The sequence below is a fragment of the Diuraphis noxia genome, unplaced genomic scaffold, assembly GCF_037042655.1.
Source record: "Diuraphis noxia isolate RWA-SAM2 unplaced genomic scaffold, SU_Dnox_SAM2 contig0002, whole genome shotgun sequence".
In the NCBI taxonomy this organism is placed as follows: domain Eukaryota; kingdom Metazoa; phylum Arthropoda; class Insecta; order Hemiptera; family Aphididae; genus Diuraphis; species Diuraphis noxia.
The window spans coordinates 78,119,212-78,146,137 of record NW_028301712.1 but is presented as its reverse complement, the minus strand read 5'-3'; the positions used below and the strand labels follow the sequence as shown (position 1 = coordinate 78,146,137).

Sequence of the window (26,926 nt, the reverse complement as noted above, 5' to 3'; positions counted from 1 at the left end):
TTCTTAGATTTAGGTAACAGTTTAATTTATTACCGTTGAGCAATACTATTCTTATAACACCAACGCGTAGGTATTGTTGTGAATTTATAATGTATTCACGTGGTCCTTTTTGTTACTTCTACTTGCTAACAGTGAAAGAATAATTTTGTTCAAATTAATTATGTTTTGTGGTCCTAGTTACTATATAATGTATTGTGTTATGTATGTACAGAAATGTGTTTACCTAGCGTAATTGAGGTTTTACATGTTTTTTTTTATCAAATATCTTTGATTATAGTGTAATTGACAATCTGGAAATTAAAAATAATAATTTTAATAATCAATAATACCAATAAATTTGACTTTTGGTTTGAAAATAACATTTTTAAGTTGTTGTTTTTTGTATTATTTGTTGGTGAGTTTAATGTAATAAATAGTACCAATAAGTATACATATATGGCAATACAACGATAGTAAAAAATAAGATTTATAAATAACTGTTATCTTGACAAATATTTTATTAAAAAATCTTTTTATCCACATTTTATTATTGCGACTCTTAAGAAAAAAATTTATATTGTTATCTTCATTTTGGCTTGTTTTTTATGTATAAAAAATTGAATATAAATTTAAGTTTTTAGCGCATTCAACTCATAGAACGTATATTCACTGTTTATAACCAACCTATATGAGAAGCGAATTAGTAGTGTATAAGTTAAAAAGTATAATTAGCGTAGTAAACACTTTTAAAGGTTTCAAGTTATTATTAGAGTTAACATTATTTTTGTTTATCTCGACTGTCGAGGCCAACTTGTTTATTAAAAATAAATAATAATATTAACGCTTTCACAGCATTAAATTAATATCGTAAATATTTCTTTTATAAATTTCTTATAGTTGATTCATAAAAAATATGTGTTGATTGTATTACTATTATTAGATATACATGAAATAATTTTTTCATTCGAAAACTTATGATTTTCCACATATTCAGAAGCCATATTAAAATACTTAAGTGCATATTCATGAATACATAATAATATGTTATTTGTTCATTCGAATTTTATTAACAAAACACTAAACTTTTTATAATATAAACATAATAAATCAATAATTCTACTTAAAGAATATCTACAGCAAAAATTAATTGTTCATTCGTACAAAGTTATTGTTGATTTAAATGATTTAATTATTGTATATCATCATTGGAAACTCTGCTGTACTTAAGAATAATACTTCCCATAATTTATTACTACGGTGGTTTCCAAAACTTGATAATCATCAATATATATTATATACGACATCGATTTGTTATCAAGCATACAAACATTTTATGACTAATTAAACAAAACTGAAAGGTGAAAGTTAATAATTCACTTGAATCATTTCTTAAAATGTTTACCCTGAATTTGAAAATCATTATTCTTTAATACATAAAATAAATAACTTCGTTGTGCATAGCAATACAACCATTAAACGTATAAAAAATATTCGTTTTAATTTTCGATATATTAAAAACAATCGGTTATAAAAATATATTACATAATATTAGGTACCTATAAGTATTACTCAATAGTATCATTCTAAAAAATACATTCGCGGATGAAAAACACAAATAATTTTTACTAACAAGTTTACACCTATAAACTTTATAGTCAACACAGTTGGACGCAATTTTATTAAACGTTTTAGAGGAGTCCAAGTATAACAGCCTCTTCCACGAATTGTGCCTACGTTAGATAATCGTGAATACTTGTCCTCGTTTTATGTATATGATAATGATAATAATAAAAATAATAGTAGTAATAAAATATAATATTATGTAAATCATTCGTACACGATAATTAAATATAAAAAATTACGTTCAAAGTCACATTTACGACAAAAATAATAGATTCAGTCTTATATAAATAATTAAAAGTTCACTAAATTACATCAAACAATAGAGATTTTGAGTGCTAATGAGTGGAATGGAATTGTTGTGAAGATCGTTAGTTCTTGAATGATGGTTGATTCCTGTAGGATTGCAAGAATTTCATGGGTTTTTCTTTTCCAGACAATGCTTTGGCCACTTTAGATTCCGTACTTTTTCCCAGCTCTTCGCAAATATACCTGCCAGCACCCAATAACAAGTCCATGTCTACGCCAGTTTCGATGCCCATTCCTTGCAACATGTACACCAGATCTTCGGTGGCCACGTTACCAGATGCACCTCTGGCATACGGACAGCCACCAAGACCGGCCACTGAAGAGTCGAATACTGAAATTCCCATCTGGAACAAAAAAATAAAAAATAATGTTGTATTACATTGAATGATAGGATGTGTAATTATAATATTGCTACTGTCGTTCCCGATCTGTGTGTGTCCTAAACTTATTTCTTGCTTGCTTTAATGACAAGAATCTGCCCCCCTCAAAAAAAAAAAATCTGCGGATTAAAAATCTCTGAAGTAATAATAATAGATTGAGATTATAATCAAATTGAAAGCAATAGATAATCATAAAATATCAAATAAAAATTTCAAAACATGCTAAATTAAATGTCGTTCTTGAAAAATTAAAATAGTACCTACCTATATTATATTCATTCTATTGAATCAAATTTATGTCTCATTTAATTTGTATTTAAAATTCAATTTACCGATAGGAATATTCATTAGGTTCATAGCCCTATTGAAAATATATATGATTCAGTAGTATTATTTCAATTGTACAAAATTAAATTTTCTTAGAAATTGAAAAACCACTTATGAGTTTATGCGACGCATGGTTATAGTAAATAGAATTTAAAATAGTTTGATAAATAATATAATTTTCTCATTTGAGAGTAGTAATAAAATATATAATATAATATATTAAAGTGTATCCCAAAAGTGTAAATGTCAGGATAAGTCAAGGCATTGGAGTCAAGCTTTTAACTAATTTCACCAATTCGAGAAAACGGGGTTTATTGTGCGTACCTCCAGAGCAGTAAGTATGTTAGACAATGCCTGTCCATAAGTGTCATGACAATGAAGAGCCAAATTTTCAGCCGGCACCATTTCCATGACTTCTTGTAACATTGCCCTAATTGTGCCCGGTGTACCGATACCGATTGTGTCTCCGAGAGAAATCTCATAACAGCCCATTTTGAAAAACGCGTCAGACATCTAAATATTTAGAAAAACACAGTTTTATTAGTCAGATATTTTGATTTATAAAAATAATAATTTTACACATTAAATTAAATAATAATAGGGTAAGACTTAGTGTTAAAAATGATCAGTCCATTATTCAATTTTGAAATTGTCATTAAGTGCTTGTTATAAGATAAATTTAATTTTGAAAGTGTATGAAAATCTTTCGAAAATCGTATAAACAATTTGTATTAATAGACTGCAGTTTAATGAAACATATCAGTTAAAATATTCTTCTATCTAAGGAATGTTTAATTCATTATTGTGTGTACTTATAATAGCTGGTATGTATATATATATGTATGATGTGTAAACTACCTTAGCGACATCTTGGGGCGACACGGCACCGTCGTACGGACATCCGCACACACAGGAAATATATCCGCGGACTTTGATGCCGTGGTCCAAAGCTGTGGACACAACGTCTTCGAACCTCTCCAGGCTCTCGGCAATGCTGCAGCCAATGTTCTTTTGGCTAAACCCTTCGGAAGCGGACCCAAAAACGGCGATTTCTTTTACGTCGTGTTGCATCTGAAAACGACCAACCAGGATAAACAAAATATATCATGCATCGAGTAGGTCAGTATATTAGTATACGTACAGCTGTGAGTAGACCTCGCATGTTCGGAACCAGCACCGGATACGACACACCGTCCACTTTGTTGATCTTGCTGTACACGTCTGAGTGGTCGGCCATCTGCGGCACCCATTTCGGCGAAACGAAACTAAAACCAAAAAGAACAACCGTTAGGTTAGGTATTTTTTTTTTTTTAACGCGATAGTCAATAAACAGTACTACGCCGTATATATTATTCGATGAATTATAATAATACGGATAGTGCCATTTATGGTTACTATAGATTACACAAAAAAATTCACGTTATACGGTCTAAATGATGACTATAATTGGTATTAAACACTCACCTAGTAGCTTCAACGTTTTTAAGACCTGTCGCAGACAGTCTGTTTATGAACTCCACTTTAACGTCTGTCGGTATGTTTTTCGGTTCGTTCTGTAGACCGTCTCTCGGTCCTACTTCAACAACTCGAACTTTTGTTGGATACTTATGAGCGCAATTCACCGCATAGCTCTATAAATCAAAGAACGTATATTTTTAGTTTAAACTCATATTTTTTTGCTCCGAGCATAATGATATGTAGCGCGTAAAACCAAAAAGGAATTTTATCAAGAAATTTATATTTATATTATTGACACATAGGTCAATTTAATATCTATCGCCAAATGTTTAAATTCCACGTAATTGATATTAAATATTATTTCTACATATAGGCGGTTAGTTGAACATGATATCAAAACCAATTATTTAACAGTCATTGACACATAAATCAATTGTGGAGTGATATTACTTGCAAGACGCACAATGCACAAATAAAGTAACAGTATTTATGCATTCTCGCAATATTATTGCCAAACACGAGGAACAAACGACTATTTTTCATACTTATATTAGAAGTAAAAATCAGTATTTTTTGTTAAAGTGAAAAAGTCATGAACCTGATCAAGGTCAATAGAACCTTAAAAAACATATTAAGCTATATTTTGGAGGTCACATCTCACATGATGGTTTTGTTTGTTGTTGTAAACTAACTGCGTATTAAGATTAACAGTATAAAATATTTTACTTTAGATGCAGGAATTTAAAAATACCTATATAGTATGTATACTATACTATATCTCGTTTGCTTGTACCTGTTCAACGAATGTCGCACATCGACATTGGTAATTATGAGTGAAATAAAAATATAACTACAGTTGCTTCCATGGTCGCATATAAATAAATAGTTCCAATAGTAATATTAGCCTATACAAATACTGGTTTTTTTTTTAAATATATATATATATATAATATATAGGTTCATAATCCATTTTTTGGTAGATTTACAGGGGTTAGTGGGTTACTTAACGATATTGAATTTGATTTAATCGATCGAGACAATAATATAAGTCAATCGTTCCGTATAAAACTAGTATATTAGGTATATATATGTATAACTTTATTGGAGAATTATTGTATATTAAAAGCGTACTGCATGTAAATATTAAATACGTATGATAATTAATCGAAAGTCAGATTTTTATGACTTTTATTTTTTTATACCTCCAAGGTACGAGGTAAATACTGAATAATATGTCTACGCATAGCTGAGTAAAGCGTTATTCAGGGTAAACGAGATGTGTTTCGTGGTTTGTTCATCAACAAAATGTATAGATATTTTTATTTTTAATCCATTAAAATTATGTGGTATACTTAATTCTATAATTTGAAGAAAATATTATTATTATGATTTTATGAAACATGAAACAGTTGTACCTACAGCCGCGTTTTATATTACAGGTATGTCCTGGTAGTTACAACAAAAGACACAAACCGACTAGACGCAATACGGTCACGTTTTTCAAGTCAGCAATGCTAGATGAATGAAGTTAAGTAACGTGCGTGTCCGAAAATCGATTTTATATTTTTACATTATTAAACAGGTTGTATGTATATAATATTATCATGATTATGTTGTGCGCATAATGTCGTAACTAATGTTGCATTTTTTTATCATAACAAATAAAAATATTAACGACACGCTTTGAAAACATTTTATTAAAAGGACACAAAATCATTATAAGTTTTAGTAGTTTTACTAAAATGAGTTCGTCATTTAGTCATTTTACCAAACACGAAATTATTATTCAATATTATAATATGATAAATTATATAGATATACGATGATTCAATTTGTTCAATATTCATTTTTGCGAAACCTTATAATGGACATTCTTGAAAATATTTATTTAATCGTTCAGGATCAAATATGACTTGTGTAAAAAGTATGATAAAAAAATTAATCGTTTAAAAGTTTTATCACTTGAAAGTTCAAAGAATTGTTAATTCATAATAAACGTTCATTTTTTACAAGGAAGTCGAAAAGGTTATCTTGAAAAGCATAGTTTAGATACAAGAACTTCTGCTTAACTTATTAATAATATTAGCCATTAGATACTCATATAATCACGTGAAAAGATGACACTTCAACGCTTTTACGCTGAGCGCAGTGCACAAACAGATTTCAAGAATACTAATGATAATTTTATTACCTATATCCTCAAAAGCAGTTGTGTAATGGTAATTTACACACGATGACTTCAGACTTGTTAATTACATCGAATGTCTTAAGAGAGCTCTCGTTACGAGCACATTAGCAAATACTAAAAATTGTATACGAAAAACTTATGACGGTTAATTCTAAATATAATTTATAAGGATATGATTTCAAAGAACATGACAACGACATAATTATTTTAATACCCAAAAAGTCGACAAGAGCTTGTTGATTGCCATTGCAGTCACTATTATTCTTAGTATGTAAATTATTACTATCAACTACCAAGTATTTTATGCTATATAATATGTGTAATTAATAATTATACATAATTCATAATAATTACAAATTCGTAAACTAAAGCAACACAACATCCAAATTGGTACTGTCTACTACAATTCAAAATTAGACGAAATAAGTATTATTTTCTATAAATGCATCACTATGTCTAGAAAGTTAATAAGTAAAAGGACCACAATATACAACATTACAACATTTGACGTTTCAGGACAAATTTAATGCATAATATTGACTGTTGAGTGTTGACGGTTATTGGTATCAATATTCAATAATTATTAAATGTTTTCATAATATTGTATTATATCATAGTCTACTATAATATATAATTGTATCATAATCCTATTATAGTCTCCATTAATACTATAGACTACATTTTTAAAGTTTTTGAAATCTAACTTAATCTGTCTAACTTTCTACTTTTTAGACACACTATTTATAAATACTAGATTTTATTTCCACGTTCAATTATTATCATTTTATCGATATCGAAATGAACAAATGATTCGCATGATTAAAATAAGGTTATCTGTACAGACATTGACCACGTGTCTCTGGATCTTTATCAATCACTGATATCAGTTTCAGTATTCTTTAGAATTAAACATAAAATATATTTTTTAAAATATTAATATTGTCTAACATATTGTATTAAACTTATGAAAATATTTAACAAATTTCAAATGCATGAAATAATAATCATTATTTATGATCCATAAAATATAATAAATATTTTTGAAGAAGAAATGTTAAATAGTTTCTGTCTGATCTACACATAGACTAGTTTTTATTTTTATTTTGTATTTAAAAACTATTTAGATTGTATGACTATGTTAGGATGAGTTAAAATTATGTTTTGTTTTCTTGTCCTGTAAAACTTAGCTGAATGAAAGAAGAAACGAAGATACAGTATATTATTATGTAGTATATGAAGTATTCATTATAGTATAGTTAAGATTACTTGTCTCAGTGGACTAATCTTGATGAAATTCAAATGAATTTGAAACATTTCCAAAATTATGAACATATTATTTGCTTTTAGATAGTAAGAACTTAGTATATTATGTATATGTAAGTGTACGTGAATAGTGCACGAAATATTATTTTGTTGGACAATCTTGTGTATAAATAGCCAATAGAGGTATAAACAATAATTACAGTATGCCAATTGGCCATTATAATATGTAAATATACTATATTATAGTATGTTGATTAGATATGTAAACCATGTACCTAGTATCTATGTTATCTTATTGACAGTACACATAACAATAAGTGAAAATGTTTACACGACAAATTATTATATTTGTTATACTTGTACAGTTGTACATATAATTAGTTACCTGCATAGAATATGAGCATAGGTCGAAGTTCATGATACTGTGAACAGTGTGAACCAAACTACTGTCTAAACATATAAAGAAGGACGAATATTGTGCACATATATTTGAAATGTATGTGATAATATTATAATAGGTACTATGTGTTATACTAATGTTCAGCTATACATTTAAAAAGAACAATAATAGCAACATGAGCTTTTGTTTGATATCGATCTGTCAAGGTCCGAATAAATTCTGAATAATTGAATCGTATTCACCGGTGGCCACGGCCCACCACGATACCTGTATAATTAGTAATTACTATTATACCCATATTATTATCTTACGCTATTTCCCAAGGATTTAGAGATACATCACACACACACACACACACACAACAAGTCCATCGTTAATACGACCAATGATTACGAGTCATATTATGATATTGGGATAATATTTTGAGACGTATTCACGTGAAGGAGATTCAGATACGCGACCTGCATCTATGTCGAGTTCAAAACCCAAGGATGGTAGACATACGGCGATAGGCTTGATAATCATAATAATATACCATAATGGCATAATATAATATGTTATATCATTTTATATTATAATGGGATATATACAATCTAACCAGAGCAATCTAACATTGGGTTCTATAACCAGGGAATAATAATATTATTCTCCGATCGCGCCAACCTTGCCGATCGTACGTTGTATGCCCGACGCCCGTACACAACTCGTATCTCACACACACACACACACACATACACACATCACGTTTTGTGCATTATAGCGTTGGCGGTTCGCGTTGGACGGAATGAATAATTATTATTATTTCTACTGATGCATAATTTATAGGCACAACGGTTTGTGGCTTTGCGCACTGTGAAATGTAAATAGCGGAAAAACAGTAAGCACCGAGACAGTTGTCGTCGGCTTAACGAGAGGCTTACAATTATTATAATATCATATTATCTGTATAAGCACATTGACTGGCAATAATATACTTGTGTACCAGCAAATAGCCCCGTAAATGGAGGCCTTCAAGTTTCAGACAAACTAGTAACTACCCAGCAGTTTTGTTATTTCGAATACGATTGGGCGTGCTGTTTTTAACCAATATACAAACAAAAAGAAAGCCAATTCAAAAGTGGGCTGTAGTGACTACAGTGTTCATAAATCGTATGAGTATACACTGGAAATCAAATCGTGCCGCGTATCGTCTCGTAGTGATAATAATTCCTATTGGTGGACGAGTCGCGAGACGAGAATACGTACCCTAAGCCTGCTCGATTCGTTTTTGAGACTGCTGTAGATGAACTTGGATACGTCGTTGACGAAATGCATCGCGGTGTGTACGCTGTTTGTTTTCTCGCACCGGGTGAGCAAACTATTCTGGTTCGACGACGATCTTTGTAAGTATATATAATATTATCTATATATATAATGCAGGTGTATTCAAATATAAACCGACAATAATGATATTTTACTATGATTTTATATTATTTACTGTCTTATAATATAATATAATAATATTATGTTTAACACGCCCGCACGCAGTTAATTACAACCACACCGGTGGAATAAAACAATAATGAACTGTTGCAAATAATAACAATAACAGCTAGGCAAATCGGGAACGGGGCCGTGCTCGAGCAGCGCCCAACAAATCTCAACTAAGCGAATACTGTTACTGACTGCCGGTCGGCCGGCTGTTGGGTCTTTAACGACGTGCGCCGGTACGACGGAGGTGGGCGAGGGCCGAAGGGGACGCGACGTCATCGCGGAGAAGGGGTCTCGGCGCCATCGACAAGTTTCCGCGGAAACGTAAATACTTTATGAAAATTAATGTATTATACGTACGGGTAGGTACGAATAGGTAGGTATTGAAGAGCCATGGCCGAACAGACAGATAACGTAATATTATATTTATTGTTGTTGTTATTATTATTATTATCATTATTATAAATTCGTATTGTGTGCGTTTTGTGTACAGTGTACGACGAGTGGCGATGGTATATACTATATAGTAATAAAATGTCGTTGAACGGTACATGCGAACTCTGTTAGAGCTCGTAGCAAACACCGTTCAAGGTCGACCGATCTCGACGAATCGACGAGAATAATATAATAAATAATAATATATTATAAACAACAACAGTAATAATAAAACACTAAGGCGTATTATTAAATTATAATATTTCTGCGATGACTAGAGTCTAGACTAAGGAAACCAAAAAAGTATTAGCGAGTGTTAAGTGGTTTGGGAGACTAGGTGACAGATTTAGGAGGTTCCATGTTTCAAACCCTCGCCTTTAAAAGTCTTCTCGTCATGTTATGAGACATTTTGATATAGGTAAATATAAGGATGGTCATCCGTTTCCATCAAAACAATATTATATTATATTATTCTATTCTATTAAACCCTGTGATATAGTAAGTTTATTTAAAATTTAGGTAAGTAGGCACCTATTCAATATTGATAAATAGTGAATTACACATTGTAATTAAATGATTTCATAAAAATAATCAAGCAAAAATTATAACTATGTATCGGTTACGAAGTCTTCAGTAAGTCGAATACTTCATATAAAAATAAAAATGTTATTATATTATGTATAGTAAAGTATTAATTATGTTAATTATACTATTATTAAGTAATAATTACGCAATGTTAATTTTTTTTTCAATAAATAAACATATGTATGTAGTTCTATAACTTTTTAATCTTTTTTTTAACTGCTACATATAGGCATTTTTAACCATTTTTTTTAATACAGGTTTTTTATTTTGTAACAGTAATACCAATAACAATAATAATTCTATAAATAAATTTGTGTTATATAAGTAAATATATTATTGATAGAAACGTATCGAACACACTCACGACTTTGGTACAACAGTACAAGTACAGAGTTATAATATTATGATTGTTAAATAAATTATTTTATTAAGGTATACAATATTATATTGTTATTCTATATTTTATGGTATTTTAAATAAGTTTATTGTATTAGCTTTTGATATTATATAATCTGTTTTGATAGAAGTGAGTATTGGTGAAAAAGTGTTTATATTAAAATTTAAAGTGTAAACTGAAGACTTACCTATATTAATTTTTAGTATAATTAATGTAATTTCTTTACGTTGCAATTTAAATAAATATAAAAAAATATATTTTTTTTTTTTATTAGTTTTTAGAGCATTGGCAATTATGGCTATTTGAATTTTGTGGAGAGATACGGTTGGTTTTAAGCAACACCTATGTGGGACGAGGATTCGTCACTAAAATCTCGGGTGGTCACCCATCTGGAAGTTAATGACGCCGGACTGTGGTAGCGACTTATGCCAACTGCCACACCACACGATATAACCTTTATAAATTACTATAAGCTAAGAAACATCCTTATATGAACTTGGTTTTTTAAAATAATATTCAAGGGTTCAAGACGTTTTCCATTCTATATTAAAAATAACATGTTGCATGTTTTTGTATATTTTAGACACAGGCATATAACTAAAAAATATGAATTTATATACTGATATAATATAAATTAAAAAGTATGGCATTTCAGTAAAAAATTAATTTTCATAAATTCGCATTATATAAATATATTTTAAACACTGAGCATAAAATTATTTATTGAAAACTTTCAAACCATAGATATCATTGTGAATTTATTGTATAAATTTATTTTAGATAATCTCGCATGTTTCAGAAGTGCAGATATTATAAAGTGCATATTTTTCAGCTCATGTATTTGAACACAGTTTTGAGTTTTAATTGATGTCATACGTGTATGTTGTTTTCCAGTGCATTCAATTCACAGCCATGGGCGCAACTAGGGGGGGGGGGAGCTTGGGAGTGCTTAGCACTCCCGAAATCAAAATTAGCACTCCCAAATTTTCTGTACCGATTTTTTACATTATCGGTGACATTAACACTTCTGATTTTAAAACAAGGGGGGGGGGGTTCTCGTATTGTGCTTTAGATTTTAGCACTCCCATAAATTTTACCCTAGTTGCGCCCATGTTCACAGCCCCGTTTATAACTAATATTGGGTTATATTTTAGATCATCCAGCTAAGACAGCAAAAGTGCAAGACCTACTGAAGCATACACATACGTAGAGATTTGAATAATTATTAGACCTAGAAGGAAAATTAAGTTCATCGTAAAATGTTAATACATTAGTACATATATTATAACATTAAAAAGCTACAAGGTAGCTAGCTACCCATCTTCGAATATCCTCTTTGCAATATATACGCTTATAAATGTATTGTACAATAATAAATTTCTTGTATATAATCGAGTGCCAAACATGACGTGATGTGTTTATCAACTGAATGAACAAAAACAAGAAGAAAATGGGTTGCTTGTGCAGTTGTGCGTATTGACTTGCGCCCTGCGGGCATTATTATAACACGTTGCCAGGTTGTCTCGTAAAATGTAAACCTTATACAGAGTGATTCAACAAGCATGCTCATTCCCATTTTTTCTTTATAATTTAATTTATTCAAATTCTGATTGTTAGTGTTTTTTACTTCCTTAAAGACTTTTATTTGTCCAACCATTTAAAATATCTTACGAGTTATGACAATACAAACTTATTATTTTTCAATTGAGTACCAACCGTTTTTACTGGCAATTATGAAACGGATAATTGTTTTGAAAACGCAGTTTATATATCTTGATTACAGGTAAAAATAATCAGATTTTGAGTTATTAAAATATTTATACTCAAAAATTCACAAATTATGATACTCCTTAAAAATTATTAACACAACAATCAAATAGCCTGTGTGCATTTGCCTCCTCTCGTAGGTACCTCCAACCAATAAATGAATTTTTATAATATTGCTTCTACTTCTGCGTGGCTATTTGATAGTTTTAAGTCAAGCACTGAATCTTCGACGTCGTCGTCAACTTCTTCGTCAACGGTAGTGACATTAAAAATAATTTGATCGTCATTTAAAATTTAAAATCCTCCATATCATGTTTATCACTTTCTAACTAATCCGTTACTTGTTTCGTTGGTAATATTTCACTATTCAGTACATTACAAGTTGCACAATTTCTTCTACACTAACAGTATTAGATTCTTCAGATTCGAACGGTGTTATTTCAGGCCATAGTTTATTCCACCCATTCTTTAGGTTTGGTACAGTTAGATCAGCCCATGCACTCGCGACATTGAAAATAGTTTATTGCGTTGATATTATATAAACTATTTTTATACGCATGACAGTCACTGCCGTTTAGGTACCGCGACGATTTTATCGCGATCGCATCATTAACTTTTTTTTGACGGTGACCGATGACGGATAACAGAAACTGACGATAAATCGAGTGACGGTTAATCGAGTTTCTAATGCACTTTATAGTATATTTTATTCGATCAACCAAATAGGTTATCGTACAAGTGATAATTGAAAATCTATTATTTGTCAACTTTATTACTATAAAGTATAATATATTATATTGCTCACTGCTCAGTGTCGACTAAAATAAAATAAAAATGCTCTTTTACCCTATATGCGTACATAATATAATTATTATAGCCATATTATATCCGTAGTTGTCTTAAATTTAGTACTTGCTCCACTTCACTTTTGACAGAGATATATTTACAGTATAATATTATTCGTAAAGATTAGCCGACTCGGTTTTTCGAGAAGCTGCGAATAAGGAATAGTTATATAGGCAACCACGTAGTTAACTTTATAATAAATATCTGACGTAAAATAAAATAGTTATAATTTTTCAAAATCATACTTTGAAAATATTGCGTTAGAACAGTTAATAACTTATTGGCGAACGGCGGCCAACTGCAGGGAACCTACGTGACAACTGACAAGACGGTAGCTACATAGGTGTAATGATATTACGGTGTACACGTCCCCTAGCGATCGATCGACGCGTCTCGGTTCAGTTGCACGCGTTACATGATATTTTGCGGTCCAGACGGATCGACTACAAGCCTACAATGTTCGGGACAACTAAATAATATGGTATTTTCCCGGCATTGCGACAGTGGCCGTCGACCGAGACTAAATTCACGCGGCGTTGTATGTAGTTTTAAAATGTGAGTTTTCACCAGTATTTTTATTTATTTTTCTACAACAGTTTTAAAATTCAACCGTAAGCCTATATATCTTATAAAATTGGTACATAATATACTTTTTTGATTATTCCTTTTATCCAAAAAAACGGAGATGTTCATATTTATCAGAAATTTGAACCCCTCCCCCCCCACACACACACACACAACGCAAGGGTACCTAACTATACTATCAGACCAGAATCTAACTAACCACACCCAAGTTGCAGGTTTTAAGATCCAAAAATGTGATGAAAAATACAAAAATATAACAATAACACGTCGTCATTGTTATATAAACTAATAATACAAAATTGTCAAAATCTCTATTTAGGATACATAATATACTAAACATTTAATGTATAACTCACTTATATAGTTATATGACCTAAATGGTATGGATAAACATCAAGTTAAAATGTTTTTGTGGCTTTAATCAAGAATATAAATAGAAACAAAAGTTATATTAACCTAATCACATGATATGTAAATTACTGCCATTGCATATTCACCATTAACCGAATTAATATTGGAATAATGATTATATTATTACTACAAATTATAATATTGTCTTAAATGTATTAAGCATGCATTGCTTTAAGTAAAATTCACAGTTTGTTGAATAATTTCGTCGTACATATTATACTGTTATGCAAATCTGGAATGGTGGTATTGCTATATAATATGATATAAATTTTTCAGACTACAGTGGGTTCGAATTGATGAATATTTTTCATTTATACCTACTCAAATGTACCTGATGTTCGTTCACTGTCGTTTATTGACTCTTAAAGTCTGAACCACAAAATCATAATCACTATGAATACGAAGATCACTTATATTATCGTATGACTAAAATATTCATTGTCAATGATTTATGGATGCAAGCCTGCCTATAATATATTATACTTTTTGTTTAGCGTTTTAAATTTTTCATCAAATAGGACTTAAATATTGTAAGTATCTAGTTAATAGATTCATACAACTACTACATAACTCTATATTGATCAGGTTTATTTTGACAAGATATCCATAAATCAGTCAATGGTAATTTTTTTGTTATTGGGTTAATAAGTCTTCAACTTCTAAAGTCATTAGCCTGTAATAACTACAAAATATTGGACTATGATACATTATGTTTAATAGTAGATGGACTTAGTGAATTTTGTTAAACCTGTTTTGGTAAAAAAATTGTATAGATTTTTGAAATTTTCCTCGGCAACTGATTGTTGTATTGTCACTGGATTTCCGAGAATTTGTCTGGAACTGTTGAAATTGGAACATTCTAGAGTGATGTGTTTGATAGTCGATTCTTTCACTTGTAATTATATGCGTATAAATTGTGGTAAAAATTAGCGCGTAACCTACATACTAGCTCAAGTAAATTAATATGTTTACCAAATATGTTTGATAGTTTGGTACCTATATAAGTACGTTGTTATTTCAAAATATATTTTTTCTGAGTTCTTAACTGTAAGATAAGTTATTGTTGTTAACATTTTTGTAATAGTCAACAACAAGATCGTCTGCTGTTAAGAATTAATTGGAGGAAATTATCAAGTAAAACGTTTTGTTTACAGCATAAAGTATAATATAATGTAAAATCTCAAACATTATAATTAATAATAATTGATCCGTATGTATGCCGAATTATCGTTTTACAATAATATTTTAATATACAGTATAAGTAATAAAAAAATTAAAAATTAAAAACAATTCTATGGACAACAATATTATTTATTATTGATTATTTAATAGTACCTATAGGCTATAATCAACATATACATTTACGTAAAATGATTTCTAAATTATCAAACAATATTTATACACCAATATCATCGTAAATAATAACCAGCTCTGTTAAAGTACCTGCATCACATCAAAGACATTATTACCTATTTAATAAACATAATTTAACAGATTACGTACAAAAAAAATATAAGAATATTATAAAAGTATAAATTATCACGTCACAAGGTTAAGATATCTTCCGTTATAGGTTATACTTTGTTTACATAAAATCAATATTGTTCATCGAATAAATGTTAAATAGAATTTGTTGGTTTTATTACACAATAAATTACTATGTAGAGTATAAAATTTTGATGTATTAAATATTTTCAGCTATTCCTGAATATGATATCATCGAATCTAAATTCTATCTATTTATTTTAGAATTTTATACAATACCAACGAAAAATATGTTTTGGTGTCTGGTAAACCGGAAAGCGTTCTAACTACAAGTGTCAGGGCTAGTTCGCAAACATGTTTAAAACGGGTTTTTTAAACTTACAATAAACATTATTTTCAATAACCCTGATATATCACAGTCTTATAAGTTATAATAGTATTTACTGCAATTAAATCATACTATATATCTGAAATGTGTGTGAATTAAAATTATGCTTTCTTAAAGTTACAACGCAACATTTACAACCCGCAGATCGTCTAGAAATATTATGAGCAAAGAACACGTCATATACAATTTAAAAGTTCATGTAAACTTTAAGGGTATCATTTGTTAAATTATAGTCATTATCATTTATTACCAATGTAAAATTCAGTTAGGCAATGATAATATTGCATTATTGCCTAGACATTACGGTCATTATGTATACCAATTAACAAGTCTAAAATTGGAAACCATCCATGTTGGCGCAATATTATTTTATTTATTAGTACCTATATCCATAGAATTTAAATATAATATTGTATACATTTATAAATATTAACTATTTTGCATATTAAATCTATGACAGATTTTTTTTATCCAATAAGTAACTTGAATCCATGCAATACGTTACGCATACTTCTATCATAAACCTAACATGGCATTACAAAAAGCTTTCACTATAAATAACTAGGACAATTCAGATATGATGGTTACAAACTAATAACTACTATAATAGCTATATATAGTAGGAACATTTGATTTCAAGAATTCTTGACAATAGGGTGTGGGGATACTGGGGATAGTAATGTTATATTATTATAATTTTATAAAAATAAAAATAATGTAGGTACTTCTTGTCTTTTTATTTCTCTCATTCAGGAACATCATATTGAAAATGATTTTAATTTCCTCTCGTGTATATTATTTATATTTCATTCAATGAAATTCATTGAGTGGTGCATTAATGAATATCATATATTGTTATATACTTTTTCAATATGAATAAATATATTGAAGTGACTATAGAAAAAAAGTCAATTTACACATTTTAAATTATTCATGCCGAATACAATAACTTAGGTACACGGTTATTTTTTTCTTGCAGTTTGAAGTATAAGACCTAATACACTTCTTCTGTCATATGAAAATTAATATAATTATGATAGTCCCTCGCCTACACTATGCTATATTAACTTGTACTGACTGCTATATTTACCTTCTATCATATTCTATATAGCCACAGTAGATATGCGAACATTTAGATTGCTGACCTCAATGGGGGACTATATATAGATTATAAGTTATAAATTAATTTATACTGATTACAAATTTAATAATATTAATTTTATTTACAAACAGTAAAAGTAAAAATAAACGAAGATGATAACAGTAATTTGCGTTGTATAATATAGTAGTACCTATCTACCTATATATGAGGTATATATTAGTATATTACAGTTTCCAAGTCGTCTTATACATCCATTTATTAAGTTACGTCAAGTATTTTTTTTTTAACCTCTACGTGAAGTAGGTATTTTTATACTATTTTTAAGCGTTTTGTTTATTACCAAGTTATGTTCTCTATTTAACCTTAATCTTATAACTGTAATCAAAACTACTTGACATTGACATATTCCTAGAATAACACGGTGCCGGTAAAAAAGAATATCGTGGACATTAGGTGAAGATGAAAAAATAACCAAATGGATACTCTTCGCGTCGCGTTTCATTGCAATCGACGAATTAAAGTAAACATTTATAGTTGAATAAATATTTATGGAGAGGTTTAAACCTTAGACAATCGACGAAACTCCATTATTGAAAACTACTTTAGATAGGTATCTCGTTAGTTATTGCTTACTAGGTAGTTTTTACTATAAAAAAATATTACTTTAAAGTTTAAACATACTTTACAGAAATGCTCTTACCATTGTGTCGTTTTTTCAGGTTTGTTATAAGTTCAATGGATGATAATATTTATCGAATTGCTCTAGTTGTAGCCTATAGGGAAACTTAATATGGTCTGACAAAGTTGGTTTAAGTTAGCAAATCCAAGAGGATTAAGAAACTTAAAAACACTTACGTTTGTATCTGGGTCAACCAGATAATTAATTGATCATGTAATAGATTGTTTCGTCATAAAACAAAATATTATTTTTAGTGAACTACACTGCCTAAAAATTGCGTTTATAATAAAGTATATACGAAATTCAATTAAAGCATTAAAAAAATATTTAAGTACTTACCTAATTCTATTCCTATCTACTTTAGTGGATTGTATATTACCTACCAATAGATCATACTAATAATTAAACTGTAATAGTTTAATTTTATTAATTGAACCACCAACCTACGCCATGGAAAAGTTACTCTTCGAAGAGAACAAGACCTATACCTAAATGTTGGTTTACAGCTTCCTCAAAAGCTTTCATTTGACTTAGAAAAAGTTTTAAAGTTTTTGTTTAATTATTTATCATAATATATAAGGTGTAACAGAACTATTTAACAAATTTCCATTACAAATATTTCTATATTTGTCAAATAGTATTGTTACACCCTGTAGTTACACTATGCAAAGAACTAAATATTTACGAATATTTTATTTTTTAGTGCAATTTTGTAATAAACTATGATTTGTATGTGAAATGTATTTGTTAAAATGATATAATACCAAAAAATATTGATTTTGATTGTTTTATCATAATTTATATAATAGTAGGTAATATATGGTAGATATCACAAAAATGTACAGACATTTTAAACGACGCATTCAACTATATGTCTTCATGGTTAAATATACGTATAGATATTAAAATAAGTATACCTGCAAGATCAACATATAAATAACAGAATTTAAGATTTTTGATGTATCTTATACCTTTTTAGCTATGATATTATAATTAGATATATTATATAAAAGATGATGATAAATCACAAATATTTTTTTAACAATGTCATATAATGTTGATAACAGTTAAAATTTAAGTTAATTTTCCAAAAAAATAAACCATTTAATTAGCGATATACATATATACATACCTAATACCTATTATAAATTCACACTTTTAGTATTTATATTTTTAAGTATTATAATATAAGTATTTCAGGGTATTCTCATGTGTAAATTAAAATTCTCAGATAATTATTCAATGTATTAAGAAGTCCAGGAAGTAGCTGATACGACTATCAATGATATATAAAAATGTAATTCAAGTTAATTTTACGCATATTTCATATAATATAATATATAAGTATAGATAGTATTGTAGTAAATATGATCATAGATAATATAGTTATCGAATCTGAATCACCTACAATTTTGGGTACGATGATGTAATAAATAAAGTAATGAGGTCTATAAGAGATCATTATTTTGATTCATTTGTTACAGAGAAAATGTCACGACATATTAATAATTACTTTAAATATTAAAGTGTTCATTTACGTTTATTAATATAGTATAGATTATATATTATGTGTATGCCTGTGAACAAAATATCTTTGTTTATACTACAGGCATAAGTTATTATGTAAATATGTATAAAAAGTTAAAATAAATATTAAACACAAGTGTTATCATTTATCCTTTATTAAAATGAAAAATACAATATTAATATAACTGTAGATTAGAATTTAATATATGTAAAAAAAAGAACCTTTTAAGTCTGATGAAAATCTGTTTTAATCGAATTTACATAAGTAATTATACTTTGTTTAATTTATAAAATATAAATGTTACTTTGGTGTTATATTATTTATATACCTACCAAAACAAATGTACAGACAAGATGACTGGGAGGTTTTAAAATGCGCGAGATTATGGTACATTATTATAATTGTTTTGTATTATATGTGTGCATTGATAGATTATTAACGCATTCGGCATTCGAAAAACAAAATTCAGAATAGATTGTTTTTTATAATGCTTAATACTTCGATGGACGATAAATTAATTTATATATGAAAACATTTTGAAAGTTTCTCGCTCATAAGCCATATAAGTATAAAATATTTAAAAGAGTTATTTATTACTGTCACTATACGACATTACGACACAAATACACATTTGCAATAATATAAACTAAAATCTCAAACATTTTCATAAGTAACAAACCCTTTAAAAAAAACCTATTACCTATTAATAATTCCATTAATTTTGAAAATATTTGTTCGTTATTTTGAATGTATTTTGATAAAATATTTATTATGCAAACAGATTGACAAAGTTCCATTCGGAATCGATTTTTGAGTGCAAATAATTATTTTATTTACCATTGCATTCTTACAATATAAGAGAATTATAATATGCCAATAATAGTATATACATAAGCACTAATATGAATTATAAGACTAAACTGGCCAAGTGTCTATATCTTGAATTAGGTGTTTCCGAATTGCATGCGAAAATCATTATCTAAGTCAAATTTCGTGCGTGATTTTTTCGCGATAGAATCAAGTTAAACGTGTGCAGCTGTTCTTTTCACGACATACCACATACACATAACTCATAAACCAAAATACGAGCGAGATAGTATATTATTCAGTACAATTTACCAGATGTGTAAAATATAAATACCGACAATTTTCAAATTCAAGATAAATGATGATACAAATAGATCTAAAAAATAGATTTATAAATAATCGTGTGTAATTAGTTAAATACAAAAGTCAGTTTCGTTATACGTTTGATAAAAATTATGGTTCACTTTGTACAAATCAAAATCAAAAATCAGTGAAATTTCATATTAAAGTAAATTATCATTATCATATCATAATAAATTGATTTCTAAATAATTTATTGTGTATTCATTTTATACATATCGTATAGTGAATCTGGATGCTACATTTTATAATATGTTATTTAATATTTATTTAAAGTTTTATATATTTTTATCAAATCATTAACACATATAATATTTACTAATCTAGTCTCATTGGGGAACCTCATATTACAGTATCTTTATTATAATATAAATATAAATCATATGTGCTCAGTTCTGCTATAACCGGTCATTTATTATAACTTTTAAAAGTTCGAATCGTCATATAAAATAAGCATGAACTACTCGATTCAGTCATAAAAAAAATCGAATATGCAATTTGGTTGTCGACTAAAATCAATTTTTTTTTGGCTCGTATTCAGACATTTTTATAGTACCTATATAATAAATACTTATGTATATATTCATACCTGTTTTACATAGGTTGTTTTCATTTATGTTTAATTTATAATAATTTAAAAAATACATTCCTGCATATATTATTTAAAAAAGCATTAATAATTATTAGATAATTTCAAATAAAATGTATTTAATACATTTAGTCAGGACTACAGATGATAAATATTAATCTAAAATGTTCAACTCTGAGTAGGACATTAATCTATATGACTGTATAGTTCAATAATAAACCTTATTTGTTCTATATATTATGAGAAATTGCGATATTTTAGTTTTAAGTTATATGTTTGTCTAATTTTATAATAATTGCTGAAATTAGTAATCCATAACTACTAATTACAATTACCTATGCAATTTCACTAACGGGCAATGTACAATTATTACAACAGCCATTAAAGTATAAAATAGTTACTATAATAGCAGTATGTTCGTACCGGTATCGATAAACGCACTATGTCAATCCGAGAGATTATTCAAACAAAAAAAGATCAAATATTTCCGTATTAATAATTATTAAATAGATCTATTTTAGATTTTAAACATTAAACATGAAGTCGTCGGCTCTAGAAAAATTGTATGCTTATATATTATGTGTCAATGATGTACCCGTATTTATTATTTCTGTTCATCTGCAATGTCGAATGGTTAGCCGCCTAAATGGTTATATTACATATTTTAAAAATGTTAATACGATTTAAGATATTATGTTAAATATATTGCATTGAGTTAGGAATGAGAATTGGCATAAATATTTATACTTCAAAACTGCGTACGTTATACTTAAGTTATATTTGTTATTGTTCATGTATTTATAATAAGTATACTGTTACACGCTTATGCGTGCATATAATTATAATATTTGAGGCGTCATACCTTTATATTATTTTAGATTACTACAGGTTAACCTAAAAGTATTTAACGATTGATCTATTATCTAATTAAATTTAAGCTGTTGAGTAATGACGTCAAAAGCGGTGCATATATAAACTATAAGCTACTTATAAATATATTTGTACTAAACTACAATAAAGTATTTAAAATTTAGTAATAATCATATTTTGATAATTATATGGAACACGTAAATAAGTTAATTAGGATTTGATAATCTCTTTGAACTAAAATCATTTTATTCTTTGAAGATTTTAATTTACAAATTATGAGTAAGCCTATAAGCTATTTTAATCAAAATATATAATTAAATATATATTTTTTTAGTGGTAGTAGTTAGCTCTTTATTTTTATTTATTAAAATAAAACACACTTTCCAGTTTGCGGTTTTCTTTATTTAATTATTACCATACTGTATATAAAAATTCAATATAACTATGATAAATCAGATACCAAAGAACTTATTGGATCGAAAAATATACGATCTTACATATCACATATATATACATTTTACATATGTATATATATATGGCCTGTTTTCGTTTGGTTCTGTTTTAAATCATAAATATATATTCGGCGCAACACGAAAGTACTACACTTAATATAGTTTTCTAATCAATTGTAAGCTGATCAATTGAATACACTAAACTATTAACTATAGTAAACACATTCTAAAGAATTTGATCAATTAAAAATGGATGAAAGTAAATTTGTATAATTAAAAATGTCTTACCTGTTTTTTACTCAAACGCACCATATGTTCGTATAAATCGTTCACAACAAGCTTTGTAAGACGTTAAGTATATCAAGTTAAATGACTTAAAGTTGTAATGCATTTTCATCTTTATATAGATAGATAAAAAAAATTTTATTTTTTATTTTTGTAATTAAAAAAAAAAAATAAAGATGTGCGTAATTTAATACCTTGAATAATCAATAAAAAAAATACCTAGGGAAAAAGAAAGAAATAATAATGATTCGACTATTAACGTTATCGTTGATTATATCAGTTATTTTGTGAATAAAACGTGCAAATATGTTTTGTTTAATTAAATTTAAATAATTTTGTTGTATTATTATAAATAACATTTGGCTTAGACATACGCGTTTTATGCGATATAGCTTGTATACCTACGTCACTAAATAAATGCAGGTCAGTTAGTGATCTTTCCGACACGTGTAATAATAACCAATAAATATAATTTATAAAATATAAATGCACAAGTATGTAACATATTGTTTAGTATGGACAATGAAGAGGTTAAATACTGACGGTGACCTAGTTTTAATGAGAAAATATGTACATATATTGTTATTTAAGAACATTAACTGGAATATCTAATAAAAAAAAAAAATCAGTGATTACATAAATATTCCATGAATAAGAAACATAATATATTGCCACATTGCCATATGTGACACAAACAACGTATGTAATATGTATTATAGTTATAGGTTTCGATAATAGAGAAACAAATTATTGTAATAACTAATAAACTAATAAATGGTGATATGACAAAAATGACCTAAACAGACGTTTTTATCCGATAATTATATTCGGTACAACGTCGAAACATTACGTGTATAGTTAAGGGTACTAGGTATAAAAAGACAGGTCTCACATATTAATTGTTAGGCTTTTCGTTTTAAAACGAACTTTTTACTTTTTATACTTGTTTAGTTGCTTATGATTAATTTGCGACTTCAACAATTAAAGTTATTACTATAACGTAATTGTGAAATTACAGGTATTTTATCACAAAAGAATGTTAATATTTAAAATGTTTGATCTTCTAATGTTTACAATATTCAGAGGACATTGCACCCATATGTGTTGTCTCTGTTTTACACTGCGCGCTACATAGAAAATGTTCGTTCTAAGTTGACTATGTAAAATTCATTTTGAAATAAAAAGAATAATTTGTGTGCCTTAGTTAAATTTTTTATTTAAATGTTGATACCTATTTTTTTTTTATAAGAATCTTAAATAATTTATTTTTCAAAACTATTATATTTTAGATTCTGAACAAAACAATGAATGTTTTGGTTTTAAAATATTTGTTAGTTTTGTATTTTATGTCACCTTTAGAATCATTAAAAACTTAGAACTATTTACCTTCGGTATCCAATCTTCAATCTTTAGCTTAGAAAATTGTTTCTGTTTAAAAATTGGAACAAGACAGTACTTTGATCAAAAGTAAAAAATTCTAGTATTTTTAAAATAATAGGGACAAACAAATGACAGGAATAGAATATTAGAAAAGAAATCTATTAGCTTAAATGTTCAACAAATATTTGTATCAGAATTTTCTAGACATGTGATATTTTCAAAATATACCTAATATTTAATAATAATAACAAATCAAATATTGAATGGTGGATTATTATATTGTCCCAGCTTCATAAATTTACGATAAGGGTTATTATTTTATAAATAACGCATTGAATACTATGTCTACCTATCCAATAGGATTAATAGGAATTGAAAAATGATAGGAGTAGCGAAAGTTCCAAAAAGCCCAGCGAGGGACAGGCAAATCCACTCAGACATGCACTCATTACGGTATATCGATAATACATTGTTGTTCATATTTACTGTTCCTAACTGCGTCTGTTACTCTGTTGATAGCTTGAGTTAAAGTTATTTTTAGTAAAAATAATGTACACAAATTACCATTATATAACAATTATTCTTAAACATAAACATTTAAAGTTTACTAATTAAAATTTCTCATCTATGTTGAATCATGTGTTAGTTTTTCGACATCCAGGATATACATTTCTTCACGGCTCAATTGAAGAAATTCTATTGACTTGTTATCGTAATTTTTTTCACAACTATTATGTTGCAAGGATCTTTTATAAAATCCCAAACAAAGCATGTTGGCTGCTGAACTGACTACACATTCTCACTATTTAAAAACGTTGAATTTAAATTAACCATGTGACTATTGTGAATAATTATAATATTCAATGCCTTCAGTATGTCATTAAGTGTAAAATTTATAATGATTAAAATTTATTGATATAACTTTTATTTTATCCATCTTTTAAATCATATATTTTATACATTGGCTAGGCAGGGTCGTCTCCAGGCTTTGGTTATGGAAATATGAAATAATAAAAAAATTAATATTTAATTACACAGAAAGCACAATTGAGTATATACCTTTGTAGCAATAAACGATTGAGCAATGAGCATAGAATATTTTATTATAAATTGATATATATTATGAATCAATAATAATTACAAATTTTAATATTATATAAAATTCTCTAAAAATACTACGAGTCTGTGTTTGTGGTAACAAATATGAAAAAATTTGATACAATATTATGATTTCATGTAATAAAAAAAAATTTCAAGCACTTTAAAATAAATTTAAAATTCACCAATAATTACTATGTAAGTCGGTCCACCTTAGGGGGGTCGTCGTCCATTTTACTCCCCCACAGGGGTGCCTATGTGGCTAAGCAATAAGCTGAATAAGCACGTCAATTGCTAACCGAATAATAATAGGCAATATAATATAATACATTATTTTATTCAACATAGAAGATAATCTGGAAGAAGCTCTAAGTCCCCAGCCAAGCAACATTGAAAAATTAATCAGTTATCTAAAACAAACTAAACTATACCAAATTATTTAACCTAGATATATCTCAATCTTTTTTTGTTCATATTATTACCTTTGTTTTGTATATATTATTGTTAATGACTTATTCTTGTTAAAAAAAAATATTTATGTTAAAGGCCAATAACCTTTGTTGTTGAGGCTCATTTAAAAAAAAAAAAAAAAAAAAATTATTTTATTGAAGAAACCACCCAGCGACAGCACTTCAGCAGATGTTAGTATTATTTATGTTTTATATTAAGTACCTTTCCTATGGTAACTGAGAAAATCTCTTAGTCACTGGCGCTTAAATCTTGTAGAATTCCAGGGAGTGAGTGACAGGATAGATTTTTATAAGTAGATTAGAGTGATTGTGTGTGCATTGTTGGTTGTAAATTTTTGCCATTTATTTTATCGTGAGTATGATGAGTAGATCAGTATGTTGGAATTAGGCAATTGTCTTAGATATTGGTACTACAGAGAATTCGGTGATTCAACGAAGTATTTTTTATTGGATGATTGAAATCTTTATAATATTTGATATTTTGGCTGATATCTACATTTAAATTATTTGATTTATACTTGAAACCTACAATTAACATGAATAATTTATATAATTTACTTAGCAATAGCATCTTGTGTATATTAAATTCGTCATCGCATTCAAATATTTTTATGATTGTTCACGAATTTCTAATTGTACAATTATATAATATTCATTAGAACTATAATTTTTAACATTTCTATTTTGTGCTTACAAATGCACTTGACTTCAGTTTAATTATAGAGTATTCATTAATCAAATTGAATAGTAAAATATTTATATTAGTCATTATTATCTATTATTATGCTAACATATTACAAATAATGACTATTATATCTGTTAACTCATTTGAGAATGATTATTACTTAAATTAAATTACCAATCGTTAAGCTAATTGTAAACATATAAAATATATTCATATTACAATAAATTGTACGTAAATACTAAAGCAAATATAGCACTCAAAAGCTTCTATTTTGATTTTCATCAATTTATTATTACTTGTATAATGATTAATAAATCATTTTTTTCGC

The 26,926-nt window shown here is 27.9% G+C and overlaps 1 protein-coding gene across 2 annotated transcripts; it reads right to left on the bottom strand.

Moving 5' to 3' along the window:
- Positions 1-1,451: 1,451 nt before the first annotated feature.
- On the bottom strand, positions 1,452-23,105 carry Hmgcl (hydroxymethylglutaryl-CoA lyase). 2 transcript variants are annotated; one of them, XM_015514841.2, is made up of 6 exons: positions 22,969-23,105; positions 4,080-4,246; positions 3,757-3,880; positions 3,474-3,686; positions 2,940-3,128; positions 1,452-2,252 (listed from the first exon to the last, which is right to left on the bottom strand). In XM_015514841.2, the coding sequence occupies exons 1-6, from the start codon at positions 22,990-22,992 to the stop codon at positions 1,971-1,973; spliced, it is 999 nt and encodes a 332-aa protein (XP_015370327.1). In that variant the 5' UTR covers positions 22,993-23,105; the 3' UTR covers positions 1,452-1,970. The 2 variants fall into 2 exon arrangements, with proteins under 2 accessions (XP_015370327.1, XP_015370325.1); XM_015514839.2 differs by lacking the exon at positions 22,969-23,105 and adding an exon at positions 9,170-9,592.
- Positions 23,106-26,926: the final 3,821 nt, after the last annotated feature.

Coding starts and splice junctions, on each gene's coding strand:
- Hmgcl (XM_015514839.2), bottom strand. CDS start 9,238: ATGCATTTCGTCAACGACGTATCCAAGTTCATCTACAGCAGTCTCAAA. Junction 3,881..4,079: donor AAAAACGTTGAAGCTACTAG/GTGAGTGTTTAA, acceptor TTTTGGTTTTAG/TTTCGTTTCGCCGAAATGGG. Junction 3,129..3,473: donor CGCCCCAAGATGTCGCTAAG/GTAGTTTACACA, acceptor CTAAATATTTAG/ATGTCTGACGCGTTTTTCAA.